Below are 15,050 nucleotides of genomic sequence, written 5' to 3' on the forward strand. Positions count from 1 at the left end.
TTACCACAAGGAACATATATCAAAACAATGATTCAAGCAAGCAACTTTCCCAAGCTGAAGCAAGCACAAGTGATGGAAAAGTTTAGTCAGAAAAGACGTCAGATAGTAATGCTGTTTCTCTGAATCCCTCCTGCAGTCTCCCCTAAACTACAGACTGAGCTCAGTTACCTTGGTTACATTTTTAATATCAAATTGAAAAGAAATGAACTCTACAAGAATTTATAAGTTGATGAGTTTAATATAACGGGCACGCTACAGAAAATAGGCAGCTCCACTATCTACATAAAAAGCTGAAACAGAAATTATTCTTTGCTTATCGCTTTGTACTTTTTTGCGTCACATTTGAAACATAAGCCGACCGCATAACCCCCAAACCAGATAGAATGTTGTTGCGCCCGATATAATTTTTTGTGTATGGAATAAACTACTCCTTGTTCTTCGGTGGGCGGATGGGCAATCCCTATCCCCTCTCCCTGCTCGCCATTGGTTGGGCGCAGAGGCAGCTGTAGGCGGGACAGGACCCCATCTCAGATGGGACAGTGAGCCCTCTGTCTGCTCACAGCTGCCTGGATCCTACTCTCTGTTCCTGTGCAGACGTGGTACAGGGAGGGGGAGAGGAGGAAAGACTGAGGGGCTGCACCTAATTCCAGAAGTGAACGAGGTACGGTGGTCTGATTATTGGGGTTTATGTGTTTGGGGGGGGGGGGATTCCACTGCTAATGACACCCTGACGTGTCTTAGACAACGCAAGATTGGACTCTGGAGTTCTGTGAGTTGTTTCATAAATATACAGGCATACGGATCATTTCAGCGTGAATAAAGAAATGTTGGCACATTTATTCAAAAGCATTTGCAGACACTCCTGGTTTTTGTGTTCCATTAACTGTGTGATGCCTGGACTGTACTGGCCAGCAGTAAGTGTTGGGCTGTGCTCTTTGCACTGTATCTTTATATTTTGTATGTGAGGCAGGATGAACCATTTTGCATACATGAGTGCAGGACAAATATTCTTCCTCCTAATGTGTTGGACTGTATTACTATGGACCTCTGTACCTGTATACCTGTCATAGGGAAGTGTGTGAGGCTGGCACCGATGCTGCCCACTCAGCACAAACCTATCTTTCTCTGGACATAAACAAAGGAAATAAACTGTATTGCTTATTCGGTTTGAATTAATTGATTGCTTTGTACTTGCACTTTGTGTAACTTTTTGGTGAACGTGCCAGCCTAGGATTGATTTTACTGTAGTGACCATCCGCAGAATGTCGCATGCAAGAAATCTGAGGCAGTGCAGTCAATGCAATTTAGTACAGCATCTTCAAGGATAGTAGTTAAGAGCATCTTCCTACCAGGTCCGGACTAAGAGTTAAAATAGGCCCTGGCATTTCAGGTACACAGAGGCCCAATCAGCCCACATAGAGGCCCAAACAGCCCCCACCAGCCCACTAAATACTGACTTTCTATGGGACCTTATAGCAGCCGCTCTGGCATTTGCCAGAACCCACAGATTGCCACTCCAGGCCTGCTTCCTACATTCTATAGTAAAACTTTGTTATCATTTAAAAATAAGAGCCAGAAAACAGCATATATCTCCTGATGAAATGATATATCATTTTAATCATGTAACCAAAAACATCATGGCTGTGATGAGTTGTCTGCCACATTTTAACACAAAGCATGAGATTTATTTTCTGGAAACCCATTATGCAAAAAGCTTCAAAACAGAACACATTTTCCATAGGGTGCTTTTTAAGAAAACAACGTATCAGCAATATTCATGAAAATTCTGTAATAATAAGATGGTACCTTGTACTTGATGATAACAAAGCTGCATAAATCCATGTTGATGGCAAACCAATCCTGTGGGGCTGGTTTTGGAGTTTACCTGAACATGTAAATCATTTTAAACGTACAGGTATAGGATCTGGAATGCTTGGGACTTGTGGTTTTCTGTAAAAGGGGTTTTCTGTAAACAAAACTATTAAACCTTAAAAAACCTAACAGGATTGTATTGCTCATACAGATTTATGCAGCTTGGTTAGTAACAATTACAAAGTACTGTTTTATTACAGAGAAGAAGAAAATCATTTTAAAAAATTTAGAATTATTATTACATAGAAATAGAGTCTATGTAATTCAAGCTTCTGGATATCAGGTTTCTAGATAAGAGATTGCATACCTGCAAATTAAGATCATCTAGCCGCTCTGTAGAAGAGGCCCATGGAGTGTAGCTATTGGAATGTATGACGGCATGGAGGTAAAATCATTTTTCCTCTATATGCACTGTATATAACTTAGTGTAGAGTCATGTGAAACATTTCCTTCTGGGTTTGTTCTGCAACTTTGCTGTATAGATAGATTACAGAGTAGTAAATGGTTAGTGTTGGCACTGCCACTTTATTGAGCAACGCACTCTGTTTAACACAGTCTCCATTATGTTCCTAGTTATAGCAAAGAACAGAGTGCAAGAAGCCGGTCACTTATTTATTTTCATGCATGATTACTTTGGTCAAATTCCTGAGCAACTAAGCCAGTGTAAAAGGCCCAGTACAAGTTGTGTACTGCGTGTGAAGTCATGCACAACCTAACATATGTGTATAATTGTATTTATTGATATGTGTGAGTTGACTACACTGTACACTATGTCATGTGTATCATGCTTTCATGTTATAGGAATATTATAATTTTTTATTTGCTGATTGGTATTCTTTGTGCTATGCAGCATTATTTTTGCTCATAATGTTAAACCATGCACATGTACCATGGTACGGGATCTGTTATCCAGAAATGTTTACATGATTTTCTAGTAGACTTAAAGGAATTGTTCAGTGTAAAACTAAAAACTGGGTAAATAAATAGGCTGTGCAATTTAAAAAATGTTTCTGATATAGTTAGTTAGCCACAAATGTAATGTATAAAGGCTGGAGTGATTTGATGTATAACATGTCAGTCAGAACACTACTTCCTGCTTTTCAGCTCTCTTGGTTTACACTGACTGGTTACCCTGGCTACCAGGCAGTAACCAATCAGAGACTTGAGGGGGGGCCACATGGGTCATATCTGTTGCTTTTGAATCTGAGCTGAATGCTGAAGATCAATTACAAACTCACTGAACAGAAATGTCCCATGTGGCCCCCCTTCAAGTCGCTGACTAACTCAGAGTTATAGCTGAAAAGCAGGAAGTTGGTTTCTGGCTGTTTTATTAGACATCTGTTCACCCCAGCCTTTTTGTATTACATTTTTGGCTAACTAACTATATTAGAAACATTTTTTATTTTGTACAGCCCATCTATTTACACAGTTTTTATTTCCACACTAAACTGTTCCTTTAAGGCAGGGATCCCCAACCTTTTGAACCCGTGAGCAACATTCAGAAGTAAAAGGAGTTGGGGAGCAACACAAGCAAGAACAATGTTCTTGGGGTGCCAAATAAAGGCTGTGATTGGCCATTTGGTAGCCCCTATGTGGATTGTGAACCTACATTGAGGCTCTGTTTGGCAGTAAGTCTGGTTTTTATGAAACCAAATATAGCCTCCAAGCTTGGAATTCAAAAATAATCATCTGCTTTGAGGCCACTGAGAGCAACATCCAAGGGGTTGGAGAGCAACATGTTGCTCACAAGCTACTGGTTGGGGATCACTGCTTTAAGGTATGAAAATCCAAAACTGAAAGATCTGTTATCTGGAAAACCCCAGGTCCCAAGCATTCTGGATAACAGGTCCTATACCTGTATTAATAGATTTTACATTATACCACTAGATGGAGCATGCAATTAAGAATACCAACAACAGGGAAACTGTTGAAAAATGGCCTTGCTGCAAATGCACACCAAAACAAGCCCTCTCCACATTCATTTCACTTTCCTCTGGAGAAACTATAATACCTTACTGCAGATTGTCCCCACAAACTCTTATGGCACTGACACATGGGGTGTTTTGTCTTCCAGAATGAAATTAGGGGTGCATGAAATGTCTGTATCAGAGGGTCATAATAGGTTTGTAAAAGCAGTAGAAAGGTAGAAATACCAGCCATTTCAAAGTGTCTGCTATGGGAAGACATTTTCTGAAACCCACTGTTCCCAAGGGCAGTGTTATAAGATAATTCAGAGTGCTTTGTTAATGGTGTTTGGTGAACTCCTCAAAATGAGGAATGAATATTTTGCAATTTGGCACCAACTTACTGGGCAATTCTGGATGATCTGATCTGTTGGCCAACAATTGAATCAGGGGGCCTAGGGGACTTAAGTAGGCTGCTGATGGGGTACTCACACAACAGGACCTGTGGTGCTGCAGCTAATGTTCTGCTCAACTTTTAAACTGTAATAACATTTGACGGAAGCATTTTCAGCAACAACCATTTTGAAAAGCTACATTGTGTCAAACATCAGGACCAAAGACACTGCTTTCAATAGCAATTACACTTACAAATAACTACATAACATTGCATTTTTTATTAAATGTATATTGGAAAGTTTCTTATAGTTATTTAAATATGATGGGTGGGCATGCACTTTATAACTATAAAGACTTTCAGGAGATAATATTTGAATAATGTGTTACTCAGATCTGGGAGTATGATATTTGTTAGGAGTAAAAGCCATATAATAGCCTATGCTAAATTCATAATCTATAATTTGTAAAAGTTATATTCTTTTAATTTTGGGTATTTAAAGATGATCATTGGTTTTGTATGTCAGGGGAAGTTTTCCTGAGTTTCCTCGCCAGCTTAGACCTGGTAAACTGATAAGCTATGAAGCTATATCCTCCTCAATCTAATGTCAGTGACATCATATCCTGTGTGTTTTTCATATTTTAAAGTGGGGTTCTCTTTAAAAGTTGTAACTATTAAACTATTATTTTTTTTACCATTTGAGGGGCATGCCACATTTGTTGGGTGTAGGGTGGGCTCATGCCTAGGGCATGAGAGGATCTCTTTTGCCTTTATTTTGCTTCCTTAAACATTTTTAATAATAAGTGGCCACTTGCACCATCTTTAATAAAGTCATACAGTGCATAAGACCTATATGAACCCGCCCTATTCAAATTGACCTAAGTGTAAGTGTACTAACAAAGTTTTGCTAGGCAGAAAGGAACTTTAGCTAAAGTTTGCTATGAAATTCTTGCGCTGACGAATGAACGCTATTGAAATGAACGTTAGCGAAAGTTCGCTATGAAATTAGTGTAGTGGTAGTGAATTTGTGGAGTGTGGCGAAGCCTTCACAGGTGAACATACACCCTTTAGTGAAATTGCCCCTATGAGTGTTTTATCAGAGGCAATTATCGGTATTGTCTATGGTAGGGATTTTTCGGCATTTTGTAGCCACAACAAGTAGCTCTGTGTGTCTTCACCATTAGGCTTCAGTTTTGCTCTGCAGGTGGAGAGATGCTGATGTGTTCCCCCTCTGCTCTGCTATGTCTCTGCACTGACAGGCATGGCGTTGACCTGTGTGCAGGCACACTGAGTGGGTATCAGTACAAAAATGCAAAATTATGCATTTTCATAGAAGCCCAGGCTGCTTCTTGTGTGACCTTAACCTTAAAGGGATACTGTCATGGGCAAAACATTTTTTTTCAAAATTAATCAGTTAATAGTGCTGCTCCAGGAGAATTCTGCACTGAAATCCATTTCTCAAAAGAGCAAACAGATTTTTTTATATTCAATTTTGAAATCTGACATGGGTCTAGACATATTGTCAATTTCCCAGCTGCCCCAAGTCATGTACTGCAAGTTGGAGTGATATCACCCCCTCCCTTTCCCTCCCAGCAGCCAAACAAAAGAACAATGGGAAGGTAACCAGATAGCAGCGCCCTAACACAAGATAACAACTGCCTGGTCGATCTAAGAACAACACTCAATAGTAAAAACCCATGTCCCACTGAGACACATTCAGTTACATTGAGAAGGAAAAACAGCAGCCTGCCAGAAAGCATTTCTCTCCTAAAGTGCAGGGACAGGTCACATGACCAGGGGCAGCTGGGAAATTGACAAAATGTCTAGCCCCATGTCAGATTTCAAAATTGAATATAAAAAAATCTGTTTGCTCTTTTGAGAAATGGATTTCAGTGCAGAAGTCTGCTGGAGTAGCACTATTAACATTCCTTTAAATGGAGCATAAGGGACTAAGATTATCTGAAAGAACATGCAGGATTGTGGAGAGCTGAAGTAAAATGCCAGCATAAATCAGGGTAGATTTGTTTATATATTACTGAGAAATATCAGCAACGGTTTAAGCTGTCACAGTTACCTTTAATAAAAACAAAACAAAACATGGAACATGCTCAGTTGGCCTAATATTAAGAAAAGCAATACAACTTGTGAAAAATCATTTTTTTTAAAGGTGAAATATCCCTTTAATATGAAAATGTCTAATTCTCATGTGGGGTCAGTTAAAGCTGGAAAATACTTCAAGCCTTTTATAATTCAAACTGTCATACAGTCAAGCAGTCATACAACAGCCATGTCTTTGTAATTAAAGTGTACTTTCCTAGCAGAACCATAGTTCATGCAGTTTTATGGGTTTCTTTGCTTGATATCATTAAAAATAGTGTGTGTTCTCTTTAAAAGTGTGTGTGTAAACTATGAAATTAGTGGGCCTAAATAAGTGGTTTGTGAAGTTTCTAGATAGTAGGAATAAATCACTTATTTTATTCTGTCTCTGCTTTTCACCACCTTTGCTTATTCTATATTGCAATTTTCTTCTTCCTTTAATTTCCCTTACGACTCAGGACAGTATCGCCCTTCCATTTCTATCTCACAAACTCTTTCATTGTGTTCATCTTTGTTGCTCCTCCTTCCATCCCACGCTGGCACCACATCATAATCTGTACTGGGCAAAATTCCTGACATTTCTAAGATTTTCTGATTTAATCTCCAGCAGTCCTGAGACAAAGGGAGGTGGGGTGGAGAGATAGAAACTCTGCAAGCTGGAAGATATAACTCACCTGTGGCACATACATAAAAAAAAACATACTTTGTACTTATGCCAGAATACTAATCATCTGGAATTTTAATCATGTATTGAAAATGAAATGAAGAAAGCATTAATGCAGAACATCTGTACAGGGCCAACTACTATTTGCTCTAGACTGCATGAAAAGCATACCAATAAAGCTTCTGTGAAAAATACACCACTATAAGGATTGTAATTTTTGTATCAAATATGGTTTCTGGAAAACAATACTCACTTGTTATTGTTCTACCATCCTTCCTTATTAATAACATTAGGATCAAGCAATACTTTTATTGGCTCTGTTCAGTTAGTAACCCTAGAAGAGAAAAGGCCACTCTCCGAGTGCTTTAGACAAATACTGTATGTTAAAAGCCCCTCCTTTCATTAGGCCCATGGAACTAGTTTGCTTTTGAAAAATTTGCATGTTTAATGGACTTGAGTGGGTATTTAAAATAATGGAATATTGCAATTAATATAATGAACGTTGGTGGAAGTTTTGTGTAGCTCCCAAAATTTCTTGCCAACTGAGCCAATTTAAGATCACCTTTGGTGCATGGCACAGTAGGTTGCCATTGTGATTTGAACTAGGTTCTGTAGTGAGAGATCTTGTGATTTCGTCACAACTTGCTGGAACCTAGGCCAGCAGGTTCCATAGTTTTTGCATTTAAGACCTCCTTAGCTTTAAAAAAAAAACAAGCAAACCATTGTATTTTCATACACATACTAAAATGTCATTTATCTATATTTTGAATTTTTTTTTTAATTTTCTTGTATTTTCTGGTTGTTTATCTGTTTTACAGAAGTGGAGGGAAAACAATTGTGGCACATTTTGCGTATTCATCTATAGCCATGAACTCATGAAAAACACGTAATTCGTGGAAGTTGTTATTAAAGGACAAGGAAATACCATTTCAGTTGGGGGCGTTCAAAATGTTAGCCACCCCCCATTATGCAAAAACCTATTAAGGGTCATTTATTCAAAGGGGTAGTTCACCTTTTAGATAACTTTTAGTATGTTATAGAATTTCCTATTCAATAGGTCTTCATTTATTATATTTTGATAGTTTTTTAATTATTTTCCTTTCTTTTCTGCCTATTTACAGCTGTCAAATGAAGGTCAAAAACCCAAGCAGGCTGAAATATATTGCACTCTGAGGCTAAAAATGTATTGTTATTTTTCATCACTCATCTAATTTAGGTTCTTTCCTATTCATCTTCCAGTCTCTCATTCAAACCACTGCCTAGTTGCTAGGGTAGATTGGCAACCTGAGGGGAAGGGACATAGGTGGTGAAAATATAAATATTTCACTACAATAATATACTTCATGAATCTCCTAGTAATATCAGTCACATAAGTTGGGGTGTAAAAGTTCTAGCATAACCATTGCAAGCTTGGAGAGCACCAAACTTTAAAGTGGCAGTTCCCCTTTATGTTAACTTTTACTGTGTTATAGAACAGTGATGCCCAACCAAGCAACATTTGCTCACCGTCCTTTTGGGTGTTGCTCTCAGTGGCCTCAAAACAGGTATACCACCAAACAGAACCTCCTGCAGGCTGGCAGTCCACACAGGGGCTACCATGCTCTTTTTTGCAAAAAAAAAAGGTTGGGGACCCCTTTTATAGAATGTCTTATTCCTAGTAACTTTGCAGGTTTCATGATTTATTTTGAATTTTAATTATTATTCCTTCCTTTTCTGCCTGTTTTCAGCTTTCAAATGGGGTCACTGACGCCAGCAGCCAAAAACTATGGCTCTGTGAGACTTCAATGTTATTGTTATTGTTACTTTTTATTACTTACAGTATCATTCTATGTAGGCCCTCTCCTATTTATAGTACAATTTTTGTTCAAACCACTGCCTGGTTGCTAAGGTAAATAAGTCCCTAGCAACTAGATATCTGCTAAAATACCAGGCTGGAGAGCTGCTGAACAAAAAGCTTAATAACTGATAAAACATGAAAACCAATTGTATATTGTGTCAGAATATCATTATCTACATCATATTAAAAGTTAATTTATAACTGGACTACCCATTTAACATAAGTATTTGTACTTTTCCAGCTTGTCTTACAGTGTAGCCTAGGAGCATGCTCTACATTGAGAAAAGCAAAGTACAACACCTTTCTTGTTTTTATAGTTTAATGTAAAGATAGCTTTGATTTTGTAAGGATAGGTCTTCTTAGCCCTAGAACTGTCTACCATTCTTGAGGTTATTAGCCTTAGCACAGTATCCCATTGTGCAGGTTATTAGCCCTAGGCATACATTCTGCCTGATTAGTTCTATTTGTACAAGGAAGAGCTGAACAAATCCAACATGACAAACCTCTGTAAAGATTTTCCTATTCAAAATGCCAAATTATTCAGTCCACTCCCAATTTTTTCTGTACAAAAGTATTTTGAATAGCTGCTCATTGTGCATTTTTATCTGTTCTCATTTTGTCAAGATAAGGTATAGAACTGTTTATGTGTGTGTCGTGTTTATAAGAACACTTGTGTTTTGTGACTTTAATATTTTACTTCTCTTAATAAACAATCCCTGTTGAATGTATTGCTATTATTCACAAACGTATATATATATATTTTTTTTTTTAATATCCAGGTGTTCTCAAACGTTTCATGTAGTCTACTGTGAATAAGCTTGGTTTCAACATTAATTCTACTTTACTCAGCAAAAACATATGTAAATAATGAATTTCCTGCAGGGCTACAAGGCAGCTGAACTCCGCAAGGCCTGTCATCTGCCAGGAGTTTTGGTTGAGTATTGCTCTGTTTCCAACTCCTTTAAAGGAGTTGTTTACCCTCCAAACACTTTTTTTAGTTCTGTTGTTTTCAGATAGTTTTTTTCAATTGCTTTACTTCTTTTATTTTTTACTGTATTCCCCAAATTGAAGTTTAAAATTGAATGTTCCTGTCTCTAGTGTTTCAGTCTGGCAGCTCAGTGATGCAAGAGCATTCTGAACTGTTACATTTAGCAAATACAATTAGTTCATACATTTCTCAACAGCATCTGTGGAATATTAGCAACTATTGCAACTATTCTGCTCAGTAGGGACAAAGATAACAAATGTATCAACTATATGTATCAATTTAGAACAGTTAAAGCATTGGCGACCCCCCCCCCAGAGCTGCTTTTAAAAAAAATGAAAGTTTACGCTTCAATATTAGGAAAACAGACACCAATAGAAAATAATTGGAAAAAGTCTTTATTTCTGGTGAATAGTGATGGGCGAATTTGCGCCGTTTCGCTTCGTCGAAAAATTTGTGAATTTCGCGCGAAATTCGCGAAACGGCGAAAAATTCGCGAAACGCCGCCGGCGTCTCGTTTTTGACGACGGCGCCCGTTTTTTGGCGCCGGCGTCCGTTTTTTTAAAAAAAAAATTTTGACGCCGGCGAATTTTTTGCCGCGAATTTTCGCGGGCGTTTTGCGAATTTATTCGCTGGCGGCAAAACGCGCAAATTCGCCGCAAATTCGCCCATCACTACTGGTGAACAATCTGAAACCACTGAACTGAAAAAAAGTGTTTAAAGGTGAACAACCCCTTTAACAAATATGCTGAATACATGAGAATCACTTTATGTTGGCTGGGTTATACAGTACATATGATATTAAATAAGACCAGCACGCTTTAGAACTCTGTGACCCTGCCGGGGCTACTGCAGTTGTTCTTATTACAGTGTCAGACTGGGACACCAGGGGCCCACCCAAAAACTTTAGACCAGGGGCCCACCAAAAAACTTTGTTTGTACTAATATTCTTCCTCTCCTCACTCAACCTCTATTCTCCTCAGGCCAGGACTGGCAATCTGTGGGTTCTGCCAAATGCCAGAGGGGCTGCTGTAAGATGCCATAGAAAGTGACTATTAAGTGGGCTGTTGGGGTCTGTTTGGGCCTCTGTGTACTAGGAATGGCAGGGCCTATTTTGAATCCCAGTCCAGTCCTGATTCTCCTAGTCTCTTTTCTTTACATACTGTCATTTATTATTCCATCTATTTAGCCTCATAGAAATAGGGAATGGCCATGCTGTTTAGCAGCATGATGGCCCACTGACACCTTGACCCACCGGGAGTTTTCATGGTATCCAGGTGGGCAAGTCAAACATGTGTCTAATTAAGACATATCTTGATATAACAAACATTAAAATAAACCCATTTTTGTTTGGAACTTCCTTTCCAACTTCCTAGGTTTGCTAAGTCGCTGTTTGCAGAGGAGTGGGGGGGGGGGAAACTAGCAACCAAACTGCTGAGCAACCAAACTACTGAAACTGCAAACTGGAGAGCTGCTGTATAAAAAGCTAAATAACTAAAAAAACACAAATGATAAAAAATGAAAAATGTGAACAACCCCTTTAAGTCTACTAGAAAATCATGTAAACATTAAATTAACCCAATAGGCTGGTTTTGCTCCTAATAAGGATTACTTATTTCTTAGCTTGGAACAAGTACAAGGTACTGTTTTATTCTTACAGAGAAGAAAGTTTGTAACGGATAACAGATCCCTCACCTGTATATGGCTATGTATTAAAAGGTGCAAAGTATAGTCACCTATAGAAAACAGTCAGAAGGCAGCATTTACTGATCATCTCTTATAAAGCAAACATTTTATTGGTTTATTACATATGGAAGTATTTGTGTCTCTCTGTACAGCTCCTTCACATTTTTGGATAACTAACAATGCTTTTATTATCATATTTATTTATATAGAATTATTTGAAGCAAGCCCATCAATATTCAAAAACTCATGTTACACAATCGTTGTCTACAGTGATGTATAGAGCCACCAACCCCAGTGCTTTCCAGGCAGTTTGCTAGTACAGGTATGGGACCTGTTATCTAGAATGCTCAGGACCTGGGGTTTTCTGGATAATGGATCTTTACGTAATTTGAATCTTCATACCTTAAGTCTGCTAGAAAATCTTGTAAACAGTAAATAAACCCTATAGGCTGGTTTTGCTTCTAATAAGGATTAATTATATCTTAGTCGGGATCAAGTACAAGCTACTGTTTTATTATTACAGAGAAAAAGGAAATCATATTTAAAACGTTGGCTTATTTAGATAAAATTGAGTCTACGGAAGATGGCCTTTCTGTAATTCAGAGCTTTCTGGATAACGGGTTTACGCATAACGGATCCCATATCTGTACCATAAGGCAAATAAACACATAAGAAGGGGCACACTCCGATTGTGTAAAATTGTATAATCAAAGAAAGATCTATTGCACTTACAATGTAGCAAAAAGTATTGTTCAATAAAGTCTGTTAAATCTGTTTCCCAATGCATTATGTTGTGTCCCGATTTTCTCAAGAGTAATGGAGTGCTGTATCTCATGTTACACAATCTTTGTCTATAGTGCTGTACAGAGCCACCAACCCCAGTACTTTCTAGGCAAATTGCTAGTGCCATAAGGCAGTTTGCTAGTTCCCTAAGAGCAGACATCTCTAGACATTCAGATTCTACATTACTTAAAGATATGTTCACAAGGCCACATTGCGATCATTACTCATATTGGAGTTACAAAAGGCATTATGTTGACACGTCCTTATCTGGAGCAGTAGTAAAAAGAGAATCAGAGCTGCAACAAGTATGTCTGGAAAAGCTTATTGTCATGGTAACCTGTGGACACATTTCAACCTGCTTACTTGGGACCTAGACATGAGGTAATGTTATGTGTGAATACAAATCCTTACAAGGTCTCTACAAATATATGATTATGGGAGATTTCTTACTGAACTCAGTTATTTCTAGGCTGGCGATCTTACAGATTCTGATTGTAGGTGCTGTTCTACATATATATATATAAGAATTTTTTTATTCCAAGCGATAAGAAAGTTGTGAAAAATGCCAGGCAACAATTGGGAGTAGTGGCTGGATGGGGAAGAGTGGGCTAGTAGATTCAGAGGAAAGAGGATTTGTAGAGCAGATATTAAGAGAAGTGATTTTTATAGATTGATATTACGAGTGATGTATCTGGGCCAAATGGACACCAAGAAGGACACTAAGCAAGTATTGTAGAAAGATAAAAATGAGAGAATTTAATAAATGAGATTTATGCCATTTACACAGGGCATTTACACAGTAGGGCCTGTAGAAATACTGTACTTCAAATTACTATTTTTATTTGGCATTCAGAATTGTATGAAAGCTCATAGATGAAACTGCTAGGCAAACATGGCTAAAATAATTGTCTCAAATATGTCGTATTCATGTTTAATACATGTTTTTATGGATTTAATTGCTATTTGTCAGACATAACTGTCATACGATTGCTGTCTGTCAATTAGTGGCCGGAACACTCTTTTCTTTTTACTACTTAATTTAATCTGAATGTTTAGTTGTAGGTCGGGAGATTGCAACGCACAATCGTTTGCCGGACATAGGATAAAATCTGCATGTCTATTGCCAGTTTAAAGTTGGCCATGGATGCAAAGATAAAGTCATACGAAATCGAAGTTTCATACTATTGTCGGACCTTGTGTGGATCGTCCCAACATTTTTCATACCATGTCGATCAGACAAGTTAGAAGATTTTTGTCGGCTTATGATAATTTCTCTGCAGGTATTGCCTATCTGATGATATCAATGGGTGACTGTCTGCTAGTTGTCGGACATAACTTTCGTATGAATGCTGTCACGGGCAGAACATAGTCTGATTTGTTCTTTTACTACTTTATTTGATCTGAATGGTTAGTGGCTGGTCAGAATATTGTGACGTCCGATCTTTCGTTGGATACAAGACTAAAATCTGCACGTCTATGGCCAGCTTTAGGCTATGGTTCTTTCCTGATGAATCTGCACAAGTGATTTTGGTCACTGACTAAACAATTGTTTAAGCCCCAATTTTGCTTTTGTAGAGTTTATGCTTCTTTATGACTACAAAATGTTAATTTTCACCTAGGTCCCCCACCCCTTCCCCTGGTAAACAAGGGTCTTTCATGTAGAGACATCATCAGCTTTATTTTTTTATTTTTTTTCCTCAAAAACCAAAACCAGTAGAATTGATCCATGGCATAAACGTTCTTTATTTAGTCTGGAACAGAATACTTTCTGTACCATACCTCTGATTTCTCATATTCTTTTGTTGTTACATTGATCCTCTTACTGTATAGCCTATGTCTCTTATTGTAAAAGTATTATAGCATGCCTTTTATAACTTTACATTTGCTTAAATTAATTTCTATGACCTCACATACACTTGCTCATTTTTATGTCTACCTCCACCCCCAGTTTCCTGGATATGGAATGTTTCCTCTCCTCCCTCTCTTCCCCTCGCCATTTCCTGCCCAAATCACAGAGAAAGGCAAACTAGTGTAAGACATTAATTTAGAACGGGTGGTAACTTTACTTCCCTTGTCAACTGGCATGGTGAGCAGCCCTTTGGTTTCCCAGATTTCAGGGGGGGAGATATGGAAAGGTGCTGGGGTCCCCTATCTGAGTTTTACCACAGAATTGCCTGCACTTGTTGGCATCAGGGGAGGGGAGAACAGGTAAGTGATGGATGAATTCTTTGTTTGTGTGATTTGGTGCACAATGCAAAAGTGGGTTTAAATCAGAGAGAGTGAGTCACTTTTAATTACATTTATGTATATTTGAACATTATATATATATATATATATATATATATATATATATATATATATATATATATATATATATATATATATCAAGCAGGGAGGTTTACAGCTGTCTTTGTTCTGGAGGGTGATTATGTGGTACTAATAACATCCTTGTCTCATCTCAGCTCACATTGTAATTAGCTGATAATTACAGGATAGGACTTATGTGCCTTGTCTTACTTTGGTGCTTTCTTCCTTTTATTCCAAACTTTTTACATCTGTTCTTTTCAATGGTCTCATTCTTCTTCCTCTCTCTTATTAAAAGCCCCGCTGCCCATTTTTATTTTTCTGATATACCGGTAGCCTCTTAGTAGCTGTTGTCATCTTTTGTCATTATCCATTTCTGTCATCTATTTCTGCTATCTCTCTCTGCTTCTCTCCCCCACACTATTTATCTTTCCCCTAGCCATGAGTTTCAGCTATAATTATTAGTCACTGGGAGGGTGAAAACAAATTGTGTAATTGAGTGTTGCCGCCCTGAGATGCTGCCA

General features: G+C 38.0%; 1 protein-coding gene across 13 annotated transcripts in view; it reads left to right on the forward strand.

The window, feature by feature from the left end:
* Positions 1-401: 401 nt before the first annotated feature.
* Positions 402-15,050, forward strand: part of phldb1.S (pleckstrin homology-like domain, family B, member 1 S homeolog) — an 89,616-nt gene continuing 74,967 nt past the window's right edge. For 3 of the 13 annotated variants that reach the window (XM_018241983.2, XM_018241982.2, XM_018241987.2), the window contains exon 1: positions 14,278-14,430. In XM_018241983.2, the coding sequence (XP_018097472.1) occupies positions 14,350-14,430 (81 nt within the window). In that variant the 5' untranslated portion in view covers positions 14,278-14,349. Of the gene's footprint in view, positions 662-14,272; positions 14,431-15,050 lie in introns of those variants that run through there. The other 10 variants (XM_018241988.2, XM_018241996.2, XM_018241984.2 and 7 more) reach the window with 8 other exon arrangements.

This window comes from Xenopus laevis, chromosome 7S (assembly GCF_017654675.1).
Source record: "Xenopus laevis strain J_2021 chromosome 7S, Xenopus_laevis_v10.1, whole genome shotgun sequence".
NCBI lineage: Eukaryota > Metazoa > Chordata > Amphibia > Anura > Pipidae > Xenopus > Xenopus laevis.